This window comes from Vombatus ursinus, unplaced genomic scaffold, assembly GCF_900497805.2.
Source record: "Vombatus ursinus unplaced genomic scaffold, bare-nosed wombat genome assembly UNPS02014601.1, whole genome shotgun sequence".
Classification (NCBI taxonomy): domain Eukaryota; kingdom Metazoa; phylum Chordata; class Mammalia; order Diprotodontia; family Vombatidae; genus Vombatus; species Vombatus ursinus.
In genome coordinates, this window is record NW_020954379.1 from 260,566 (window position 1) to 282,689 (window position 22,124).

A 22,124-nucleotide genomic window follows, 5' to 3' on the forward strand; every position below is an offset into this window, starting at 1 on the left:
TATTGGATTTTGAACAAAATATGCATATATTGAGTACTGATGATTACATTAATATTTGTTGTTTGTCTAAAAATAAAGGTGATTTTTTGCAACCAAAAAAAAGTTTTGGTGCCTTCTCTCTGTTGATTATTTCCCCTTTATCTTGCATAAGCTTGCTTTGTATATATTTGTTTGCATATTTCCCCTTCCATTACATTGTAAGCTCCTTGAGGGCAGGAACTGTCATTTACCTCTTTTTGTAACCAGCACTTAGCACAGTGCCTGGCACATAGTGGGTACTTAAATATTTATTGAATTGAATTGAAGTTGACATTTAACCGCTCATTAATAGTTTAAATGACATCAATCAACCAGTTCTGAATATATCTCATTGAACAAGCATCTGGTCTACTTTTTTTCCGTCTTTTCCATAAGAATAGGACTAGAAAAATTAACCAAGCATGTTGCTCAGTGATAAGCAAACCATATATACGTCATTTCCTGATCTTGTTTAATTACCCCAACAAAAAAGCCTGCCATGTCCTATTCTAAATGAAGTCATTCTAGTTGTTATTTGCTACTTCCTTTTCCAGCTGTAACCATTCCTTTAATCACAGTACCTAAATGGAAATTAAGCTCACTAACTTCTAGCTTTAAGGAGTCAATCCCTTGCCTTTCTTTCATAATTAGGAAAGTTGCCCTTTTCCAGTGCTGTGTTCCCTGTCCTGTTCTCCACAATCTCTCAAAGATCAACAATAATATCTGCTCATTCTTTCAGTAACTCAGGCTACAGCTCAGCTAGCCCAGGTAGCGTAAGCATGTGTAGGACTGCTAGTTGGCTTCTTATCTCCTTACTTGTTTTAGTTACTGCTCCTTAATGTCTGGGGTGGAGGGGAGAGAAAGGCTTCATATAGGAGTTAGCACCTAACTGGAACCTTGAGGGAAGTCAATGATGCTAAGGGGTTGAGGGGAGAAAGGTGGGGCATTCTACTGTGTCCTTGGAACTGTCAAAAAGCCATTGCCTGTGGCAAAGAGAAGTAAAACATGAATCAGTCATCTCTCCTTTTCTTTCGGTTGCCTAGTGCTCCTTCTTCTTCCCTTTCTCCTTTTTTTCGCCTTTAAATCTTCTAACATTGGTAAGTATTCCCCTCTGCCTCTTCAGTTACCTTTTCTTATTTGTTTTTACATGGAAACCTTTCTTTATGTATTTTAAAGGAATACATCATTGGCCCTAATCCTATGTTGAAAGACATATTCCTTGAACCTTTTATCTTTCCTAATAAGGCAGAGATCAGTTGGCTGTTTCAGCATAAACGGAAATCATTTTGCAATGCAGAAATACAAACCTTACACACCCAAGAAATGTCAGTGAGAAGTTCTTCCAATTTTCCATATTTATTGAAAGTGAGTTCCTTAGTTCTTGTCTTTCTTGCTTGTAGCCCCCCTGAAGAACTGCTTTGGAAAACTGAGAGTCAGTTGTTTCTACCACAGTACTGTAACTCCTCCACACCTTCTGTTCACCCCTTAACTCAACACAGTTGTCCTGATTTTTTCTTGTCACTGGACATTGATGACTCTGGAAGACATAGTAAGGTCCACAACTTTGTGCAACTCTGCTTCATTTAAATCCAATTCACACACAAGTCAAGCTATCACCCATGATATCAGCAGTCCTCTTCAAAAATGAAGGACAAACAACAATGACAGCTTCATCAGCAGCTCTGTAGTACTACTTAACGATGGCCAACAACAAATTTCCTTTTGCTGACCTCTCTCTTACATTTAACTAGTCATAAGGACCACCTCATTCTCCACAAGTAACCATAATATCCTCTATAACATTGTGTCATCACAACTGCCATTCTTTCTCCTACTCCTTTCCTCTCCTCAGGTCCTTCATCTCCTGCTTTTTTCTATTATATTTTTCTTCTCAAGTCCTTTTTCTCTAATCTTTCTTTAGTGAATCCAGAGTTTCATTGATATGGGTATTCTTTTTATCCACTGTGTGGATCACAGCCCACCTGTACTTTCCCATCCTTTGTGATTTCTATTCATATTCTTCCTTATATCTGACACAGAAAGTAAGTCAATCCTACTTGATTAAGGCCTTCCTTGAGGTCACTTTTTAGAATTTTCCTGCCTTTGGCATACTTTGATATCTCCTGTTCTCACCACATGGCTGGCCCATCTCCTTTAATAACCTTATATCCCAATGTTATCATAGAATCATAACATCTCAGAATAAGAAGAATATTCAGAGGCCATCAAGACCAGCCTAAAGCAAGAAGCCCCTCTATGATCCTATCTAGACATTGGGAACTCATTATATCCTTAGAAAACTTAGAAAACTGCTTTGAGACATCTGTAATCTATTGCCCTGGCATTCTCTATGCACTGCAGGATTTCAGTGTGTCTTTGGAAGGCATCTAAGTATCTATTGTTGTTTAGATATTTTCAGTCATGTCCAACTCTTCATGACCCATTTTGGGGTTTTCTTGGCAAAGATATTGGAGCGGTTTGACATTTTCTTCTCTGGGTCATTTTAAAGATAAGGAAACTGAGGCAAACAGGGCTAAGTGATTCGCTCAGGGTCACATAGCTTGTAAGTGTCTGAGGCCAGATTTGAAGACCTGGCACTCTATCCACTATGCCACCTAGTTATTCCATCCAAGTATAACATCCTAAATATAGGGGAAAGATAATTCTATGAATTAAATTAAAGAAATTTAAAAATTTATATTATCCCTTACATTCAGATACTCAAAATGTCACTACAGGAATAACATTCTAAGTAATTTATCTGTGCCAATTCCAATTATTTAATGAATGAATGGAAACATTTTCTTGAGGGCAGTTTTAAAATCCTTATTCCTCAGAGTATATATAAGAGGGTTTAAGGTGGGGCCAACTGTGGTGTACAAGAGAGCCACCACTTTACCATTATCCATTGAAGAGCCAGAGCCTGGAAAAATGTAAGTACATACAATTGTGGTATAATACATGCTGACAACCAGGAGGTGAGAGGAACAGGTAGAGAAGGCTTTCTTCTTCCCCTCTGTGGTGCGGATCTTCAGGATGCTGGAGATGATAAAGCCATAGGACACCATAGTGAGCACAAAATTGATCACCCCAAAGTACATATCTGCAACGACGATCATGATGTTATTCACATATGTGGAGCTGCAGGAAAGCAGCAGCAAAGAGGGGATTTCACACAGAAAGTGTTTAATTTCATTAGGACCACAAAAGGTTAATCGTAGCATTAGACCAGTATGTAATAATGAGCTGAGAGCACCAATGGCCCACACGCTGCTCACTAAAAACATACAAACCATCCTACTCATCATAGTACTGTAATGTAGGGGATGGCAGATGGCCACATATCTGTCATAAGCCATGGCTGTGAAAAGTAGAAGCTCAGTCCCCAAAAGACAGGTGAGAAAATACAACTGGGTCATGCAGCCATCATAGGAGATGGATTTCTTCTCCACAATAAAGTTTTCTAGCAATTTGGGCAGAACTGTGGTTGTGCAGCCAATATCTAAAATGGCCAAGTTGGCAAGGAAAAAATACATGGCTGTATGGAGACCTGAGTCTAGACTGATGGCCATGACAATGAGAATATTGCCCGTGAGGGCCGTGATATAAAGAAAAAGGAAGGTGCTAAACAAGAATATCCGGAGTTGAGGTGTCTCTGAGAAACCTTTTAGAACAAACTCTGTCACCAGGGTTTGATTAGTCAATGCCATTCAAGACAATGTCTCTTGTATCACTTGGAGGAAGTTTTACACAGCATAGTCCCCTTCATGGAATTTGTAGACAAATCAGTTGAGTCTTAGCAGAGGAAAAATGCACAGATTACATTAAAGTTCAAAATATATTTCAACCATACATAAAATGTTTGTTATGAGAGGATCCTAAATTGTAAATGCCCCCAGCAATTAGCCCAGCATCTGGTACAGTAGATACTTAATAAATGTTTATCGATTGACCAAGAATCACATAATAAAAATAACAACAGTGGCATCAGTTGAAAATGAGATGATAGAAAATTCAGTCCATTCACCAGTTCCCTTCATCCACATCATCCCTTCCCAATAATAGTCATTTCTTTTTTTCCATCCTCTTTACCTTCTTCTATTTTATAGTGCACATTTTTTTCATTAATTTTGGCTTTGCCTCTTTTTCCTATATGAAGGCAGGGATTGTGCCTTCTTCCCCTAATATATGCCTTATATCCATTGTGAAAGTATATTTAAAGCTCCCTTTTTAGTAAATCTAAAATTGTGAAGATATAATATTTTCTATGTTCTAAAAGCTCTTTCTAGACTTTCCTCCAATCCCAGGAAAGATGAATGATAGATTAAGGACAAAAACTGAGGGTTGAACAAAGAAGACCTCTTGTCTTCTTTTAGTTCTTGCCCTCCCTATCCTTTGAAGGGACTGGCCTATGACCCACCCAGGAGAGGTGCCCTCTATTCCATTCAAAGGAAAATTCTTTATTATCCAGACTATAGTCTCAATATTGATCTCTGAGAAGGAGTTGCTTTGAATCCTTGAAGTGAATGTTGCAGGGAGGAATTGGATGATAACTTTCATTACTTAACTATTTGGAAGGTTATCCCAAAACCGTATTTACACATATTGTGGTTTTCTTTCTTCAAGATTCCTATAAGTGTTACCTCAAACTGTCTTGGGATAGAGGCATGTAGGAAGGCATAGGGGAACTAAACCAGTTTGGACATCTTTCTCTTTAAGCTACAAGTGGCTTAAATATAGAATAACATTAAATTAATTAAAAATTGTTACTGGTAGATTTAGGTCTAAATTGTAGAGTACAGTATGAATATTTTTTCTTTGGCACTAAAACGTTAAGGATGTGTGGGAAAGTTGATAAATTTCTGTTCTTAGAGTCAGGAATCCTTCAGTTCTAATCCTTCCTCTGACAATTATAAACCGAGTAACTATAGGCAAAACCACAGATTCATAAGGCAATTTTCTTGGACTTTTCTACTAGGAATAGGTTATGCTAAAATAATCCCACAGCCTTTTCATATTTACATACATATTTGTCACACATGTCTCTTAATCTCAGTATTCCCTTTTATAAAATGCAAGTGATACTACTAGTATCCCTACTTCTCAAGGTCCTTGTGAGGGTAACTGCTTATAAACCCTAAACTACTCTGTAAATGTCAATTATTGTTATTTAACGTTCATTTGAATTTTTACCTTTACTTTTAATATCATCTATATTTTCCAATTCCTTTAAACAACATAAAGAACTAGCTTATAATCATACAAGGAAACTCACCATATGTGACCTTTAAATCATAAGTAAGACATACCTTCTATTCCTAGTTATTACCAATGTCAGTTCATGTGGTCAAAGTATGATTCTCCAACTACACTGGAAAATTGGTCACTAGATTTGGCAAAAACATTTTATCCCATTCAAGAGGGAGTAATTTTTCCCCACTCACCAAAGGCAAAACCTTAGCCCTTGACTGTCAGACAGACCACATGGAGAATTCCAGGATTTCCCTCTTCACACAGAGTTGTTGCAACAAAAGCTCTAAACCAGAAAATGTGAAATAAATGTTTTATCATTATTAATATTTCAATTTAAATAGACATAAATATTTGTAACAAATAATCATAAACAAGTCAGATTTGGTTTTCCTGGTTACTCAAAATACCTAACAGCAATAATCTCTCTTCTTTTATCAGTAATTATTAATCAATGATAGTTAGCTAACGATCATTATTTCTCCAGTCACGGAAAATATAAAGGGGTTATTTGGGAATCTTTATGAATCCTACGCTCACATTCAGGTCTCACCTCCCTTGTAACAAAGGAGATCATTTAACCAGGTTACCAGCATCATTTTTTCACTAGCCTTCCCAAGGAGGCAAGGTTGATGACTGCTCACATCAAAAGACTACTCCCCTTTTGATGCTATATTCCAAATCTAAGGAAAAGCCACATTGCTATTAGTAGTTCAGGGTAACCATAGCAATTCCTGAACCAAAATGGCACTTCTCAGAATCTTCTTTCTTTGCTGAAGAAAAATGCATTTAACACAAAAACAATATGGGATATGAGATCCCTGTAAGGTTCCACCTCAAATATGCCAATGTGAGTGTGCCCACTCTGAAGCCTAAGGCATCCAGACCTAGAGAATCCTCAGCACATTCATATTGACCCCTCTGCTCTGGGACCAGGAATTGCTACCCCAGTGACCTAAATTCAAGTGTTTTGAAGAAAAAATTATTTTGTTTAAGACTTAGATATTATTATCGAAGAAGCCGACACTTCCCAGGAGAGCACTGAGAAGCTGCTGGGAGACCACAGAAAGAAGCAGAGAGCTCTAGTGCATAATTGAAGTGGGAGATTCTTACCTCTGGAACCTCCTTGGCCCTTGTTTGCTAGAGTACTCTGCCAAATCACTTCTCCGAGCCTCCTTGTGCTCCTCTGTAGAAGAGGCTGAATGTAACCTCCTGACTACTTTATGGGCTCTTCACCACCATTGAGTCAAGATGTGCTGATTGATATGAACAGATAGAAGAATGAGCCCATCTAGATACTGTATGTGAAGTCAACAGACTTCATTCACACAACTCTAAAACGCTTCTGAAAAGCAGCACCATGATCTCATGCTAAGGTCTGATGCAAAGATGAATAAACTTCAGTTACTGACCCCATGGAACTTTCAATAGTAGTAGAGAGATGTACAAAGTGATTACGTTCAATTTTTTTTTTAATCTACAACAAAATACTGCTTGGAAGAGAAACAAATTGATATGAGTTCCATGGAGAGATAGATTATACCTGAGTGGACTAGAGAAGACTTCATGGAAAAGGAATCATGTGATCTAGCCTTTAAAATGGAGGACATAGTATAAACAAAGGCCCCGCAGTGGGAAAATTATGGATATGTTTTGAAAGAGAAAGTCTAGTTTATCCACAGAATAGTTTGAGCAGGGCATCAGAACTAGAACAAGGTATATGTAACATCCTTCCAATAAATATTCTTTACATGACATCTTCACGTAGGAAAATGAGTTTATTATCAGCATGGCTTAAGCTCCCCCCCAGGAGTAGGGATAGGTCTCCACTTAGATAATCACTATCTCCCTAGTCCCCCTTGTGCCTCATCTTTGTGAGAGGACCCTCTGGGGCAGTTGCTCCATAACAGCCCAGATAACTAGACACTGCTATCCCAGCAGGGGCAATCATAAAACATAGGAGCTAGAAAAGATGCTAGATGCCATCTCATCTAATTCCTTCATTTTACATATGAGAAGACTGAAGGCATTGTCTTACCTAGGATCACATACCTTAGTATGTGTATACACAGTGACAGACAGTGAAAGGAGAATGGTTAGATAGGAGTTTTCCATCAGTTTATGGCAATCACCAGATAAATATCTACCTGACAAGAAACATAAGGATCCTGCACAATGATTTTTCCTTAGTCACTACCTCCACTATCCACGAAAAAACACCATATATTTACCCAAAGAATATCAGAGTTGGGAGGAATCTTAGAGGTCATCTACCCCCAACTGATGTGTTTTAGAAAGGAGGAAACTGAAGCTAACAAAGGTCAAGTGACTTTCTCAAAGACATTTAGAGAGTTAGTGCCAGACTTAAGACTAAAACCCAGATCTCCTAAATTTCAGTCCACATCTAATTCTATATCTTTTACCAACATTTATTTTTAAGCAGTAAATTCCATGAAGTCCGATATCCATGAAGATTGATGCTCAACTACTCTTATAAAAATGCTTTCAAGTGCACAAATTTCTCTTACAGTATCCTAGATGCCAACATTGGGCTCTCCTCTTGGGAAAGTTGGTGGAAAGACATTAGTGCAGCCATTCTGGATGACATCTAAGCATATAATGATAAATAGAATTCTTACCACCTTCACAGTAGTCTTCAAAGAAGTAAACAATGAGCCAGTTTTTAAGAAGAAAGACAGCAAGGCTCTGAAGGAGTTGGATTGAGAGTTTTCTCATGGGATTCTGTCAGGCCTGGTTCCACAGGAAGTAAATGAAGGAGTAATTAGATGGTAGTATTTGTACCATCACTACTACAGGGACAGGGAAGTTACTTCCAGGGCAGAGCTCTTGGGGAAAATTCACATAGGCATTCATCAAACTTAAGATGAGTATCTTGAGAATCATAAAGTCTAACTGTCTCATATTATAGAGGAAGAAAAACATTCAGGAAAGTGAAGTAATTGGTCCAAAGTCATAAAATAAATTAGTAGCAGAACTGACTTCAAAGCCCAGTCTTCTGATATTAATCCTAGTCTTTTTATTGTTGCATCTTCATTGGATCATAGATTGAGAACTGGAAGAAAACTTAGAGCCTATGTAGTCCAATTGCGTCCTTCTATCAGATATAGAAAGAGAACATGAAAAATGTAGACAGGAGCAGAGAGAGGGAGGGAACATTCAACCTAGGAAAGAAAAATTCCAGAAACCTCTTTAAGCCTTTTAGAAGTCCCAGAGTACATGCAAGTAATTGATGTGCTGTTTACAAATCTTGCTTCTCCATTACTTCAGTGGCACATACCACAGCCCACACTCAGATTTCATAAATGGTCATGGTGGGTTGTTGTAGCTTAATGATTCATCAGATGAGCCAACTTATATCTCTCTTCCTTTTCTCAGCAACTACCAGAAAAAAAAAAACTTTCTTTACTCTTTGCATCTACTTTCTCTCCTCTCACTCATTCCTCAACCCTTTGCTAACATCATTCAACTGAAACTTCTCTCTTCAAAATCACTAATGATCACTTAATTGCCAATCTGATGGCCTTTTCTCTGTCTTCCTGGCCTCTCCAATTCTTTGGACACCAGTGACCACTCTCTCCTACTATTCTCTTTTCTCTTTCTCCTACTTTCTAAATGCTTCTTCATTGTCTACTTTTCTGGACTGTCATCCTTACGATCCTCAGACTGTGAATGTGCCCAAAGTGTCTGTCTTAGATTTCTCGAACCCTTGTCTCTCCTCTTACCATCCTTAGCAGCTCTTTAACTATCATGTCTATGTAGATGATTCCCCAATCTGTGTATCAGACCCTGCCCTCTCTCCTTCCCAGCAGTCACTCTCTTGAGTTGAGCTATGGTCCCACATCACTGACTACCTATTAGACATGTTAATATAGATGTTCCAGAAACATCTAAAATTCAGCATGTCTGAAACAAAACATTGTTTCTTCCCCCACCTAACCAATCCCTCCACACTATTATTCTTCCAGGCTTCCAAGATCAAAGTCTCAGTATTATCTTCTACCCCTCACTCTTTCTCAACTCACATTACCTCCACAAAATCTTTCACACCATGCCTTTCTTTCCTCCAGAGCCTCATCACTCATTACCTGAACTATTCCAATGCCTTCCTAAATAGTGTCCCTGTCTCAATTTTCTCTCCATTCCAACTGATCTCCACAGAGCTGCTATAGTGATCTTTCCAAAGCACACAGGACGGACAACATCAGTGTCCTGCTCAACAACCTACAATGGCTCCCTATTGCTGCTAAGATAAAATATAATTCCTCTGTTTTGTTTTTAAGGCCTTTCAAAACTTGGCCCCAATCTACCTTTCTGGCCTCATCATCTATTATTCTCTTTCCTGCATTTACCCGCGAGCCAAACTAGCTTTCTCTCTTTTCCTCAAACATGACATGACTATCTATGCCTTTGCACTGGGCATCACAAATGTCTGGAATGCACTCCATCTTCAACTCTGCCTCATAGAATGCTTCAGTTCCATCAAAATACACCTCCAACACCACCTTTAATACAAATCACTTCCTCTTCCCTCCAGCTGCTATGCCTTCCCTCACTAACTACCTGATATTTGTAATATTGTAAAAATATTTTGCAAACATTAAAGCACTACATAAACACTATTATATATGTATGCATGTGTATGTATAAGAATATATGTGTGTATATGTATGTGTGCATATATGTATATGTGTACACACACACACACACACACATACACTATTGTCTTGCACTAACAAGTTCCTTGATGGCAGGCATTATTTTTGTCTTCATACCCCCAGCACCTAGGACAATGGCTAGCACATAGTAGGTGTCTAATATACATTTGTTGATTGACTAAAAATTCAAGAGTGATCTACTTGACCTTTATTCTAGACAAAAATCTAGTACATGTTATTATATGTATGATTTATGAGCAATTGTAAATGGAAGCAGTGATCACAATGAGATAGAGCAAATCATGGCAAACTGATCTCATTTCCCTTTTGGACAGATTACTTAAACCAGTAGATCTCTTTCTAATTGCATTGAATTGATTTACCTTTGGGAGAACTAAACTACATCAGAATGTTTATCTTTGTTCTGCTTCTGGGAGCCAAGATGGTGGAGTAAGAAGTAAGTCGCTCTCACCATCCCTCATTAACCCCTGAAAGCCCAGAAAATATTTCCCCAGGAAAAAACCTGAAATAGCTGAACCAGTAGAAAGATGGGGTGCAGCAGTCCAGTAGCCCAGGTAGCTTGAGGGATTAACAGGAAAGGCCTCTTTTGCCCTGGGTGAGGGGGAGCAGTACAGAATGGGAGGCACCCCAGCAAGCTAGAGGAAAGTCCCACCTCAGCAAACCAGGGGGAAATCCTGAACCACAGATGGTGGAGCAGGCAAACACTAACACCAGGACCCCTGAGTGCCTCAGTACAGGAAGGGGAACCAGTGGAAACTGGCTCAGAAAACCACAACATGCCTCATCATTCTATGGAAGCCAAGTCTCCCACTGCCTCAGCAAAACTCTGGGAAGGCTATGGGGGAAAGCCCCAGGTGAAGAAACATCCCAAAGCATCAAAACATCTATCTGAAAGGAGCCAAAGAAAGTAAAATGAGGGAAAGGAAAGGCCCAGGTGAGCAGGCAACCTCCAGGCGCCAGACTACCCAATCCTACCCCTAGAGTTCCAGTGTTGCTGACTCCAGCCCAAAGCCAGGTAAGCTACCAGAACCCTATGGCCTCCAACCTGCCAGCATTGGAGGCCCCAGCACACAAAGACAGTGACCAGGGACAAAGCTCCCAACACAAGAAGCTTGGCTCAGTGCGCCCTGCTCCCCAGAAGGAAAGCTCAGTCTTTCTAAAGGCCAGGAAATTTCTGGGAACAGTAAAGATTGAGGCAGAAATTCTGAAGAGGACAACATTGTCAACAAACCCACATTTTGAACTTCAAAAGGGAATATGAACTGGTCTGAAGCCCAAAAAGCCATCTTAAAATAGCTCAAGAAGGACTTAAAAAGTCAAATAAGAGAGGTAGAAGAAAAATTGGGAAAAGAAATGAGAGGTATGTAAGAGAGAGTCAATACCTTGGAAAAGGAAGGACAAAAATTAACTGAAGAAAACAACTCCTTAAAAAGCAGAATTGGCCAAACAGAAAAGGAGACACAAAAACTCACAGAGGAAAAGAGTTCCTTAAAAAATAAAATGGGCCGAATGGAAAAGGAGGTACAAAATCTAATAGAAGAAAACAATTTGTTAAAAATTAGAATTGGGTAAATGGAAGCTAATGACTCTATGAGAGAACAAGAATCAGTCAAACAGAAACAAAAGAATGAAAAAATAGATGAAAATGTAAAATACTTCATTGGTAAAACAACTGACCTGGAAAATAGATCCAGAAGAGACAATTTTAAAAATATTTTTCTACCTGAAAATCGTTACAAAAAAAAAAAGCCTGCACAGCATCTTTCAGGAAATCATCAGGGAAGACTGCCCTGAGGTCCTAGAACCAGAGGATACAACAGTCATACAAAGAATCCACTGATCATGTCCTGAAAGAGATCCCAAATTGAAAACACCAAGGAATATAGTAGCCAAATTCCAAAATATTTATCCTCACAATAAATGAAACTTAAAAAAAAGGAAATTACTACCAAAGGGAAGGATGGCTCATAAGTTTTCCATGGAGAGGCAAACAAAATACATCAAACTTAGTTTTATTGTATCAAAAACAAGTCAATGTGAAATATTTCATGTTGTCAATGTGAAATGTCATAAAGTCAACATGAAGTAGTATTTCATATGACACTTGGATATCTTATACAATATTTGTGAGTGTAAACTAAAATATTCCTACATAGGTAACTGCAAATTATGAGCCATCATGTCCTGAGGAAAGAGATTGAAAAGTTCTTCTCGAACACACCAACATATTTGGTCATCAATAAGTTCAATATGAAGGTAGGCACAAGGGAAATGAACATAACATATGTTAGAAAATATGATTCAGTTTTGTGAAATGAAAGACCCCAAAACTTTATAAACTACTCAAAAGCATCTTACCTGTATTTTGTTAATAATTTCTTATAGAAGACAGACGGAAGGCACTGGACCACGTGATCACTAAACAATATCACAAAGAAAATAAAACTGCCTGTGACTTTAAAAAAACAGGAAATGACTGATTTCTAATGTTAGAGTCCTATCTCAAAATGAATCTAGGACATTTTATGAGGTGAGTAAAAGAGTATTGTTGATAGAGACTTCCCGGGATGAATGAACAGGGACTTTACCAACCAACACTGGCTTTTAAAAAAGATATGTAAAGAAAAAGGAAAGAAGGTGAGAGAAGACACTTAGAGGCATAGGCCTGACAGAATAATAGCAAGAGCTCAGAATGAGCCGAAGTTTCAAGAAAAGCAAAGGAAATGAAAAAAGAGGGGTTCTGTTTGTTAGTTATATTAGGGGAAAGAAGAGATTGGCTAAGGGACATGTCTATGGGTTAGAGTGGATAGGATACTGTAACCAATAGTGAATAAAGGTAGAGCTACTGAGCTCATATTTTACATTGGTTTTCTTTAACATGGAAGATGATATTTGGACTGGAAAGGACTGAGTGGGAAGAAAGACTATTAATAGGGACTTGAATCACAAGGTACATAAGGATATAATAGAAGAACACTTAAGTGTCCTAATGAAGTCAGGTCACCTGGTCTAGATAAACTTCATCTTTAGGTGTTGAAAAAAACCCTCTCATATAACTGGTTTCTGAGGGACTGTCAGCCATCTCTGAAAGATTATGGATAATGAGTTAGGCATCATAGAACTGGAGTAGGGCAGAGATTGTGTAGACTCATAGAGTTATAATACATTTTTGCACTCTCCCTGTTCAGTTTTCTTAGCATGTGGAAATGTCGTGTATTTTTCCAATCTTCTTGTCTTTTGATTTTATCCAAAAATATCTGCATTCTGAATCTGCTGATCTCTTTGTCAAAAAATATACTGTTGCAAAGATATTTTCTTCTGTTTTCTAAATTCTTGACATGGTTGTTTAGCTTACCAGTTTCTTTTTTGAGAGCTCTAATTTCAATTCAGATTTCCATCCTTACTTCTGACTTAATTCTTGCTGGACTTTCTTTTACCTGATCCACTGTCATTTCTGGGAAGTGGATTTAGTGCATAATTTTCCCCTTTGTTGTGGAATTTCAAATTTTTTCCTTTCCACAAGAATACTTCTTCATTATTTTGGTTTCTTTTCTTGATTGCTTATTTATCTCTCACAATTTTATCAGTTCTTTTGTTGATTTTCCTGTGCATCCCTTCCTGTGATCAACCCTGTTAGTAAAAAACATGTTCCTTTCTGTTTTAGTTTAGAACAAAATAGGTTAATCCCTATTGATATCCTCCTTCAGCCCTTCAGTTTTGGACTGGATGTTTACTTCAAGCACTGTGTGGTATTCAAGGCACAGGTTGGAAATTTGGATTGAGGGAGGGAGTGGGCTCAGTACCAGATCAGAGGTATTAGCAGGTAACTCTGACACATGGAGTCTGGGTATGGGTAGGACTGTATTGGATGTACAGGCCTTCCCCTGATGGGGAAGGTCTTAGCCAGGGAGTAACACAAGACTTCACACTGCATGTAGTTAGACCTGGGGCTGCAGGGGTATACTAAATAGTTTCCCCTGGCTCAGAGACCCTAGCTAAAGAGGATATGTGACATGGGATTACACTTGGGATCTAGAAAGTATGTATTTTCACACTTGGATCTCTGATATAGGGACAGCCTTTGTGTTAAAATTGAGACCTAGCATTATATAGTATCCCAGGCTTGGAGTCTTTGGAATAAGCTTAGGGAATAGAAATAGGCAATCCAATAGTTCATACTTTTAATGGCGTTTGGTAGTATTTGCCTTGAGAGGGACCTCTTTCTTATTCTTCTTAAAATAGTTACCATTTACATGATTTAATGTACTTTTTTCCTCTTTTGATGTGGAAAGGGAGAGAGAAGCCTAAAAGAAATCACTGGTTATGCCATCATAACTGGAAATCACCCTCTATATGTCTGTGGGCATAAATGGGCCTTGAGGTCAAGGCTGAATCATAGAAGCTCAGAGTTGGAGGAGACCTCAAAGGTCAAATCCTGCCATATCTAAAGCACAAGTCTTCTTCACAACATCAGTACACAAACCACCATAAAATCTGTGATTAAAGACCTCTTGTCAGTGGTAGGAAACTCAGTACCTCTCCTCAGTCATAATAAATTACCATTCATTATGCCATCATTTGGGCATAATATTTGACATGGCTCACAACCATAATTCATCAGACGATAGACTGTGGAGCTACCCATTTTGATTCATTTGAATTGGCAATTAGGGGACAACAGTTATATTTGACTACAATTCTGTCTTTTGGCTATTCCTCCCAAATATTTTAAATCATTTTCCTGTAATGTATGTATATGCAATAACAAACTTTATTATCATAGAAAAATAACAATTTGTTGCTCTCCAGATGTGTAAATGGAGTTATGCAAATGTATGAAAACATTTGCTCTCCAGAACAGCACTGATCCATCTCCTACATATTTCTATTTTATAGGGGATTTTGTATACACTTTGGAATCCAATTAAACTTATTTCCTACTAAACAAAGGCATTGGAGTTTGGGAAGGATTGTGGTGTCCTTGTGAGGAGAAGAAAAGTAACTCCTTTACTGAAGGTCATTAAAATAGATCCAATTTTCACAAGAGATAAATTTTTAATTGACTATATGAAATTGAAAGCCTTTATACCAAGAATATTAGTGTAATGAAAAGAAGGGAAATTGGAAAAAAATATTTTATCATTTGTCTCTGATGAGTCAGATATCCAAGTTTTATAGGTAATTGACAGAAACACATGAGGCCAAAAGCCATTCCCCAATAGTTCTCAAAAGAAGACCCACACATTATTAACAGCTAAATGAAAGAAATGCTCCAACACTTACAATAACAGAACTGCAAAGGACCAGGTGCATCAATCGAAACAAAAATGTGTTTGGTCCTTCCAGGTATTCTCAAATTCCAGTCCTTCTAGTAGTAAAAACAAACCTGAGATTTCACCTCCCATTCATGGGAGGAGAAGCATGTTGGAAGAGCAGCACACACTAATGCTGATGGAATTTTAATTGACCCAATCATTCTGGAAAGTAATTTAGAATAATGTTGAGAAAAAGAATAAAATATCCATATGCTTTGATTTGGAGGTCCCGCTGCTAGATATAAAACCAAAAAAAATCAATTATTTTTATAAAGGTTTCATATGTCCCGCTCCCCCCTTAAAATAAACACCCATGTTTACAGCAGCACTTTCTATAATACCAAAAAAAAAACCGGAAGCAAGGTAGATGGCCACCTATTAAGCAATTGTTAAACAAGTTGTGGTACACAAATGAATTATCCTGTTTTAAGAGACAATAAATACGAGGAATACCGAAAAGCATGGGAAGACATATGAACCATTGTGATATAAGGAAAGCATATTCAGGGAAACAACATATATACCCAATGACTACAACAAGTAAGAATAACAGCACATGATTGCAGCTGAATATTGTGAAGTAATGACCAAAGGCCATTGATGAGAAGAAAGTCCCATATACACCAAAATATTACTGCCTACAGAAACAGAAAGAAATATTAATACAAAAAAAAAGACATAGAAAGAGCAAAATCACCTGGAGGCAGAGTGAAATGAGCCACACCAAGAAAACAATATATGCAATATAAATGAAACAATGAACATGGAATGACCACACCAAAAAAAAGTTAGTATAAAATGACAAACAATAAACATAGTTCAAAAGAAGAGATATGAGAAGTCAACCAAGTCCCAACCATTTGCAGAGGTGGGAGGTCATAAGTGTGGTTTGTACATATTTTCAGATATTTTTGATGATCAGTTATTTTAATTTTCTCATCTTTTTTTTTCTTTTTTGTTTTTAAAAATATCATTTGTTATATGAGATGGCTGTCTGGGAGAGGAAGGGGTAGGCATACTGGAGGAAATTTTGGTAACGTAAAATAGAAACATCAATTAAAATATTTTGAAGAGAAAATTTACTGACCAATCCTGAACCTGAACAAAAGATATAGAAAAGCATTCCATCCCCAACTTTGCAAAGATGGAGCTGGGTTAGAAATGTGAAACCATATATGTCAGAGTTTTTCAAAATGCTGGTAGGGTGTTTTTTCTTTCTTTCTTATTCTTTCTTATAAAAGATTACACTTTGGGAGGTGGAAAAAAAAGGGATACATTAGAAAATGTAGATAATGAAAAACAAAAAGTCATTATAAAATACATTTTCAAAGAATGACTCTTTGAGTATGGTAAAGAAAAGATGGATTTGGAAAGAAAGTTTATGAAATCAGAGGCTATTCCCTCCAACTCATCCCTGAGGCCAGAACCCACTATGCAACATCTCTCACAAATGGTCATCAAGCTTATACTCAAAGACCCCCAGAGATCAGGAGTTCATTACCTTTCAAGGCAACACATTTAACTTCTAGACAGCCATAATATATTTTCCTATGATTTCCTAGAGGTAGCTAGTGAATGAAGTGTCATTTGCAGGCATTTGGCTAAATATTCAAGTATTATACCTCTTATTAGTCAACAAACATTTACTAAGCACCTACTATGTTCCAGTCATTGTATTAAGCACTAAGGATACCAAAAAAAAAAAGGCAAATGACAGTTGCTGCCCTCAAAGAGTTCACAATTTAATGGGGGCAGGGTAGAAAACAAGCAAATAAATATGAATAAATAAGCTATGTATAGGATAAATGGAAAAATGTTTTTCAGTCATGTCAGTTGTGTCCAACTCTCTGTGACCCCATTTAGGGTTTTCTTGGCTAAGATACCGGAATGATATGCCGTTCTCTTCTTCAGCTCATTTTACAGATGAGGTCATCAAGGCAAACAAGGTTAAGTGACTTGCCCAGAGTCACACAGCTAGTGTCTAAGGCCATATTTGAACTGAGAAAAATGAGTCTTCCTGACTCCAGGCTTGGCACTTTATCTACTACCTTCACCTAGCTGCCTGCAGGATAAATCAAAATAATTGATAGAAGAAAGGCATTAGAATTAAGAGGGGTTGGGAAGACATCCTGGAGAAGGTGGAATTTTAGTTGAGACTTGAAAGAACCCAGAGAAATCAGGAGGTAGAGAAGAGGGAAGAGCACATTCCAGTAATGGGTGTCAGCCAAAGAGATTGAGTGCTTATTCATGGAACAGCAAGGAGCCAATGTCACTGGAACAAAGAATATTTGATGAGGAGTTAAGGTATAAGGGACAGCCAGATGTATAAGCTGATAGAATCCTGGTCCTGGAGTAAGGAAGACCTGAATTCAAACCCAGCCTCAAGTACTCACTAGCTGTGTGACCCTGGGCAAATTGCTTAACCTCTGTTTGCCTAGAAAGCAGTTAGGTGGCTCAGTAGATAAAATGTTGGACCTGCAGTCAGGAAGATTTGAGTTCTAATCCAACGTCAGACAAGTGTCATTAGCGTGTGACCCTGGGCAAATCCTTTTCCCTCTGTTTGCTTTAATCCACTGGAAAAGAAAATGGCAAACCTCTCCAGTATCTTTTCCAAGAAAACCCCATGGGCAGTATGGTCCATCGATTCATGAAGCATGGGACACAACTGAACAATTATACAATAACAAGTTATAAGGAGCCTAGAAAGGTAGGGAAGAGAAGGGACTAGGTTATGAAGGGCTTCAATGACAAAGGATTTACAAGAAAAAGCATTATGTAAATCTGAATAAAGACATTCTCAAAAAAATTTTCTCTCATATCTAGATTTCATAGTATTATCTAGAAATAATATCCCAAGGAAGCCATCTTGGTTGATTCTAATTATTTACCAAATAGACAAAAACAATTTTTTGAGGGCTGCTTTAAAATCCTTATTCCTCAGTGTATAGATAAGAGGGTTTAAGGTGGGACTGACTGTGGTGTACAAAAGAGCCACCACTTTGCCATTATCCATTGAAGAACTGGAGCCTGGGAGCATGTAAGTGTATGTGATTGTGGTATAATAGATGGTGACCACGATGAGGTGGGAGGAACAGGTAGAGAAGGCTTTCTTCTTCCCCTCCATGGTGTGAATCTTCAGGATATTGGAGATGATGAAGCCATAGGACACCTGAGTGAGCACAAAACTGACAACTCCAAAGTACACATCTGCAATGACTATCACGATGTTGTTTACATATGTGGAGCTGCAAGAGAGCAGTAGCAAAGTCGGGACTTCACACAGGAAATGATTAATTTGATTGGGACCACAGAAGGTTAATCGTACCATCAGGCCAGTTTGTAGTGATGAGCTGAGGGTGCCAGTGGCCCATACGCTGCCCACTAAGAGCAGGCAAACCATCCTGTTCATCATGGTACTATAACGTAAGGGGTGGCAGATGGCCACATACCTATCGTAAGCCATGGCTGCGAAGAGCAGAAGCTCAGTCCCCAAAAAACAAGAGAAGAAATATAATTGAGTCATGCAGCCGTTGTATGAAATGGATTTCTTCTCCACAACAAGGTTCTCCAGCAATTTGGGCAGAACTGTGGATGTGCAGCCTATGTCAATGATGGCCAAGTTGGCAAGGAAAAAATACATGGCTGTATGGAGATTTGAGTCTAGACAGATGGCCATGACAATGAGCGCATTGCCAGTGAGGGCCATGATGTAAAGAAAGAGGAAAGAGATAAATAGGAATAGCTGGAGTTGAGGTGTCTCTGAAAATCCCTGTAGAACAAACTCTGTAACGAGGGTTTGATTACTCAGTTCCATTTGACCCAGAGATTCCTTTTGAATCAGCCAGAGGAAGTCTGACACAGTGGAGGCTCCCTCATAGAGTACTGGATAATTCAGCTGAGCTTTAGCAGAGACACGAGGCAGAGGTTTGAATGAAAGCTGAAAAATATTTTAATTTTAGATATATAGAATGGTTATCATGTTCAAATTAGAAATTGTAATTGTCAGAAATTCAGCTCATAAATCACCTAATAAAAATACTGGCAGTGATATATGGAAGGCCATATATCAGGAGGTTCAGTCGCTTCACTAGCACTGTCCACACTCACTTTTCTTCCCCAAATTCTTTTCTTTGTCTTCCCACTTTTCTTCTGTCCCATTGCTTTAGTTTAATTTGTTTGCTTCTGTTGTTTTATATTTTATTCCTCAGAAGGCAGCTAGGTAGTGCACTAGATAGAGCACTGAGCCTGAAGTCAGTAAGATTTGAGTTCAAATCCAGACTTATACACTTTCTAGCTTTGCAACTCTGGGCAAATCATGTAACCTCTGTCTGCCTCACTTTCCCCGACTGTAAAATGGGGCATCTCCCAGGGTTAGTTTTGAGGATCAATGAGATACTATTTGTAAAGCGCTTTATAAATCTTAAAGTACTATAGAAGAGTTATGATGATGATGATGATGATGATGATGATGCTGTTTAAGGGAAGGGACTGTGTCTTCACTATCTTGGTGGTTCCCTTTCTATTATGGTATAGTGGAAAGTAGGCTGTAGAATCCAAAGTCTGGAGTCTGAGTTTAAGCTCTGACTCATACTAGCTAAGTGGCCTTGGGCAAGGATTTTTTGCCTCTCTGAGCTTTGGTTTCCCATCAGCAAAACAAAGATCATGATAATTGTAATATGTGCCTCATATGATTATCTGGAACAAAGTGTTTTATATACCTTAAAATACTATATAAATCCAGGTCACTGTTGCTAAAGATTTGATATAAACTTCTTTTGGTTTTTGCTCAGAAGACATTCTGCTATTCTGTAAGCTACCAAAGAAAAACCCCCACAAAAAAAAACAAGACAACTATTGTCCTTCTCCTTCCACTTCCAATGCCCCCCCAAAAGAAAATGGAAGTTAGGGAAAAATTGTATTGCCTTTCAAGGTTTAAGATAACCATAGCAACCCTAAGTCAAAATTGTATTTTAAGTTCTTTCCATTTTACCAAGGAATGATGAACTAAATTCAAAAAAGGCATGGAATTTGAGATGTCTGTAAGTTCAGTTCAGTCATTTCTGACTCATTGTGAACTCTGGGGTTTTCCTAGCAAAGATACTGGAGGGGTTTGCCATTTCCTTTTCTAGCTCATTTTGCAGATGAGGAAACTGAGGCAAACAGGGTTAAGTAACTTGCCCAGGATCACACAGCTAGTAAGTGTCTGAGGCCAGCTTTGAAATTATGAAGACAAGTCCTCCTGACTCCAGGCCTAGCTCTCTAACCACCACACCACCTAGCTGCCTCTGAGACTTCTGCAAAGCCCCACCCAAAATATTCAGTGTGAATGAGCCCATTCAGAAGCCTAAGGAGGCCAGACTCCAAGAAGCCTCAATGCATTATAATAGCTGACATTTGCAATACACTTTAAATGCTGTAGAGTATAATTTTAAGTGGTTTTTTTTAAAACTCCCTTTCTTTGGTTAAATACAACCCCCAACATACCATAAAGCTGCCAAAGAATAACATCCACACACAGCTGTTAACCATCTTACTTCAGATCTCATCAGCTGTTCTATGATTTCATTTGATCTTCACAAGAACTCTGGGAGGTAGGTACTATTATTGTCCACATTTTATAGATGGAAAAATGGAGATCTACATTAAATGACTTGCTCAAAGTTTTCTAACTAGAGAGTAGCAGAGTCAAGGCTAGAACCTGGTATTTCTGATTCCCCCATGCAGTCCCCTTCCTACTACATGTTTCCCTCTGTTGATTTTCTCCAATTTATCCAAAGGGCCTTTTCCTTCCTTATCGATTTCCCCTTCCTCTAATACCCACAAAAAATTCTTAGAAAACCTTCAAAAGAATTCATGGGCCTGGGCCTGGGAAGATGAAAAGGAAAACCTAGTCAGAAGCAATATGCGGCACCCATGGAAAGAAAAGTAGGGAGATCCATCCCTGAAGCCCTAGAATAAATAAAAGGATAGAAGAGGACCTCAAACAGAGCATATCATGCTAAATAAAGTGCCAGATTTGAGTCCTAAAAACCTGGGCTAGAGTCTTGTTTCTGCCATATACTAATTATAGGACAATGGACAAGTCAGTTAATCTCTGAGTCCCCTGGAATTTCTCTGGGACTATAAATTGTGGATAAGTCAAAATCACCAAAGACCCATGCCCCTTCCCTTCCTATTTCCTACCCTCATCAATCAACCCCCAATTAGCTGAAACTCCTACCTTAAATACCTTCATCAGGGCTATAGTAGAACTTTGAGCTGAAAGGGATCATAGAAATCTCTTGGACTATAACCATTTTTAGGACATGGGCCTCTTTGGCTATGTCTGGTAGAATCTAAGGACCCCCTTTTTGAAATAATATTTTTCAATGCATAAAATAAAATACACAGGGTAGTGAAAGGAGTCAATTTTATTAAATACAGTTATCAAGATATTTTCTTAAAGTTCATTAACTGTAGGATAAGAAACTCCCAATAGTCTTTTTCATTTTACAGATGAGGAAACTGAGGCCTAAAGAAGGGAAAAGATTTGCTTGAGGTTAAACTAACAAGATTGTTATGTGAATTCCAGTCTTCAAACTTTGACTCTAGTGTTATTTCCACCACAACAAACAAGTTTTGAACTGGTGTTACCCCCAATTCCATTTAGGGAAGGGCAGAAAGGGCATATGTTCCTGGTATTAGAACCCTGAACAATCCATGGAAACATGGTTACAAAAGGTGACTTGGTTCTATAGTCCTTTGACTATAAGTTTAGATAGATAGATAGACAGATAGATAGATAGAGATAGAGATATACATTATAATGCATGACAGATTAAATAAGCTTCTGTGAACTGATCTG

At 38.2% G+C, this 22,124-nt stretch overlaps 2 protein-coding genes across 2 annotated transcripts; both read right to left on the minus strand.

Moving 5' to 3' along the window:
* Positions 1–2,798: 2,798 nt before the first annotated feature.
* Positions 2,799–3,728, minus strand: LOC114042581 (olfactory receptor 13A1-like). The gene has a single exon (XM_027861266.1). The coding sequence runs from the start codon at positions 3,726–3,728 to the stop codon at positions 2,799–2,801; it is 930 nt and encodes a 309-aa protein (XP_027717067.1).
* A 14,436-nt stretch (positions 3,729–18,164) lies between these two features.
* LOC114042574 (olfactory receptor 13A1-like) lies at positions 18,165–19,094 on the minus strand. The gene has a single exon (XM_027861256.1). The coding sequence runs from the start codon at positions 19,092–19,094 to the stop codon at positions 18,165–18,167; it is 930 nt and encodes a 309-aa protein (XP_027717057.1).
* Between the last annotated feature and the right edge of the window lie 3,030 nt (positions 19,095–22,124).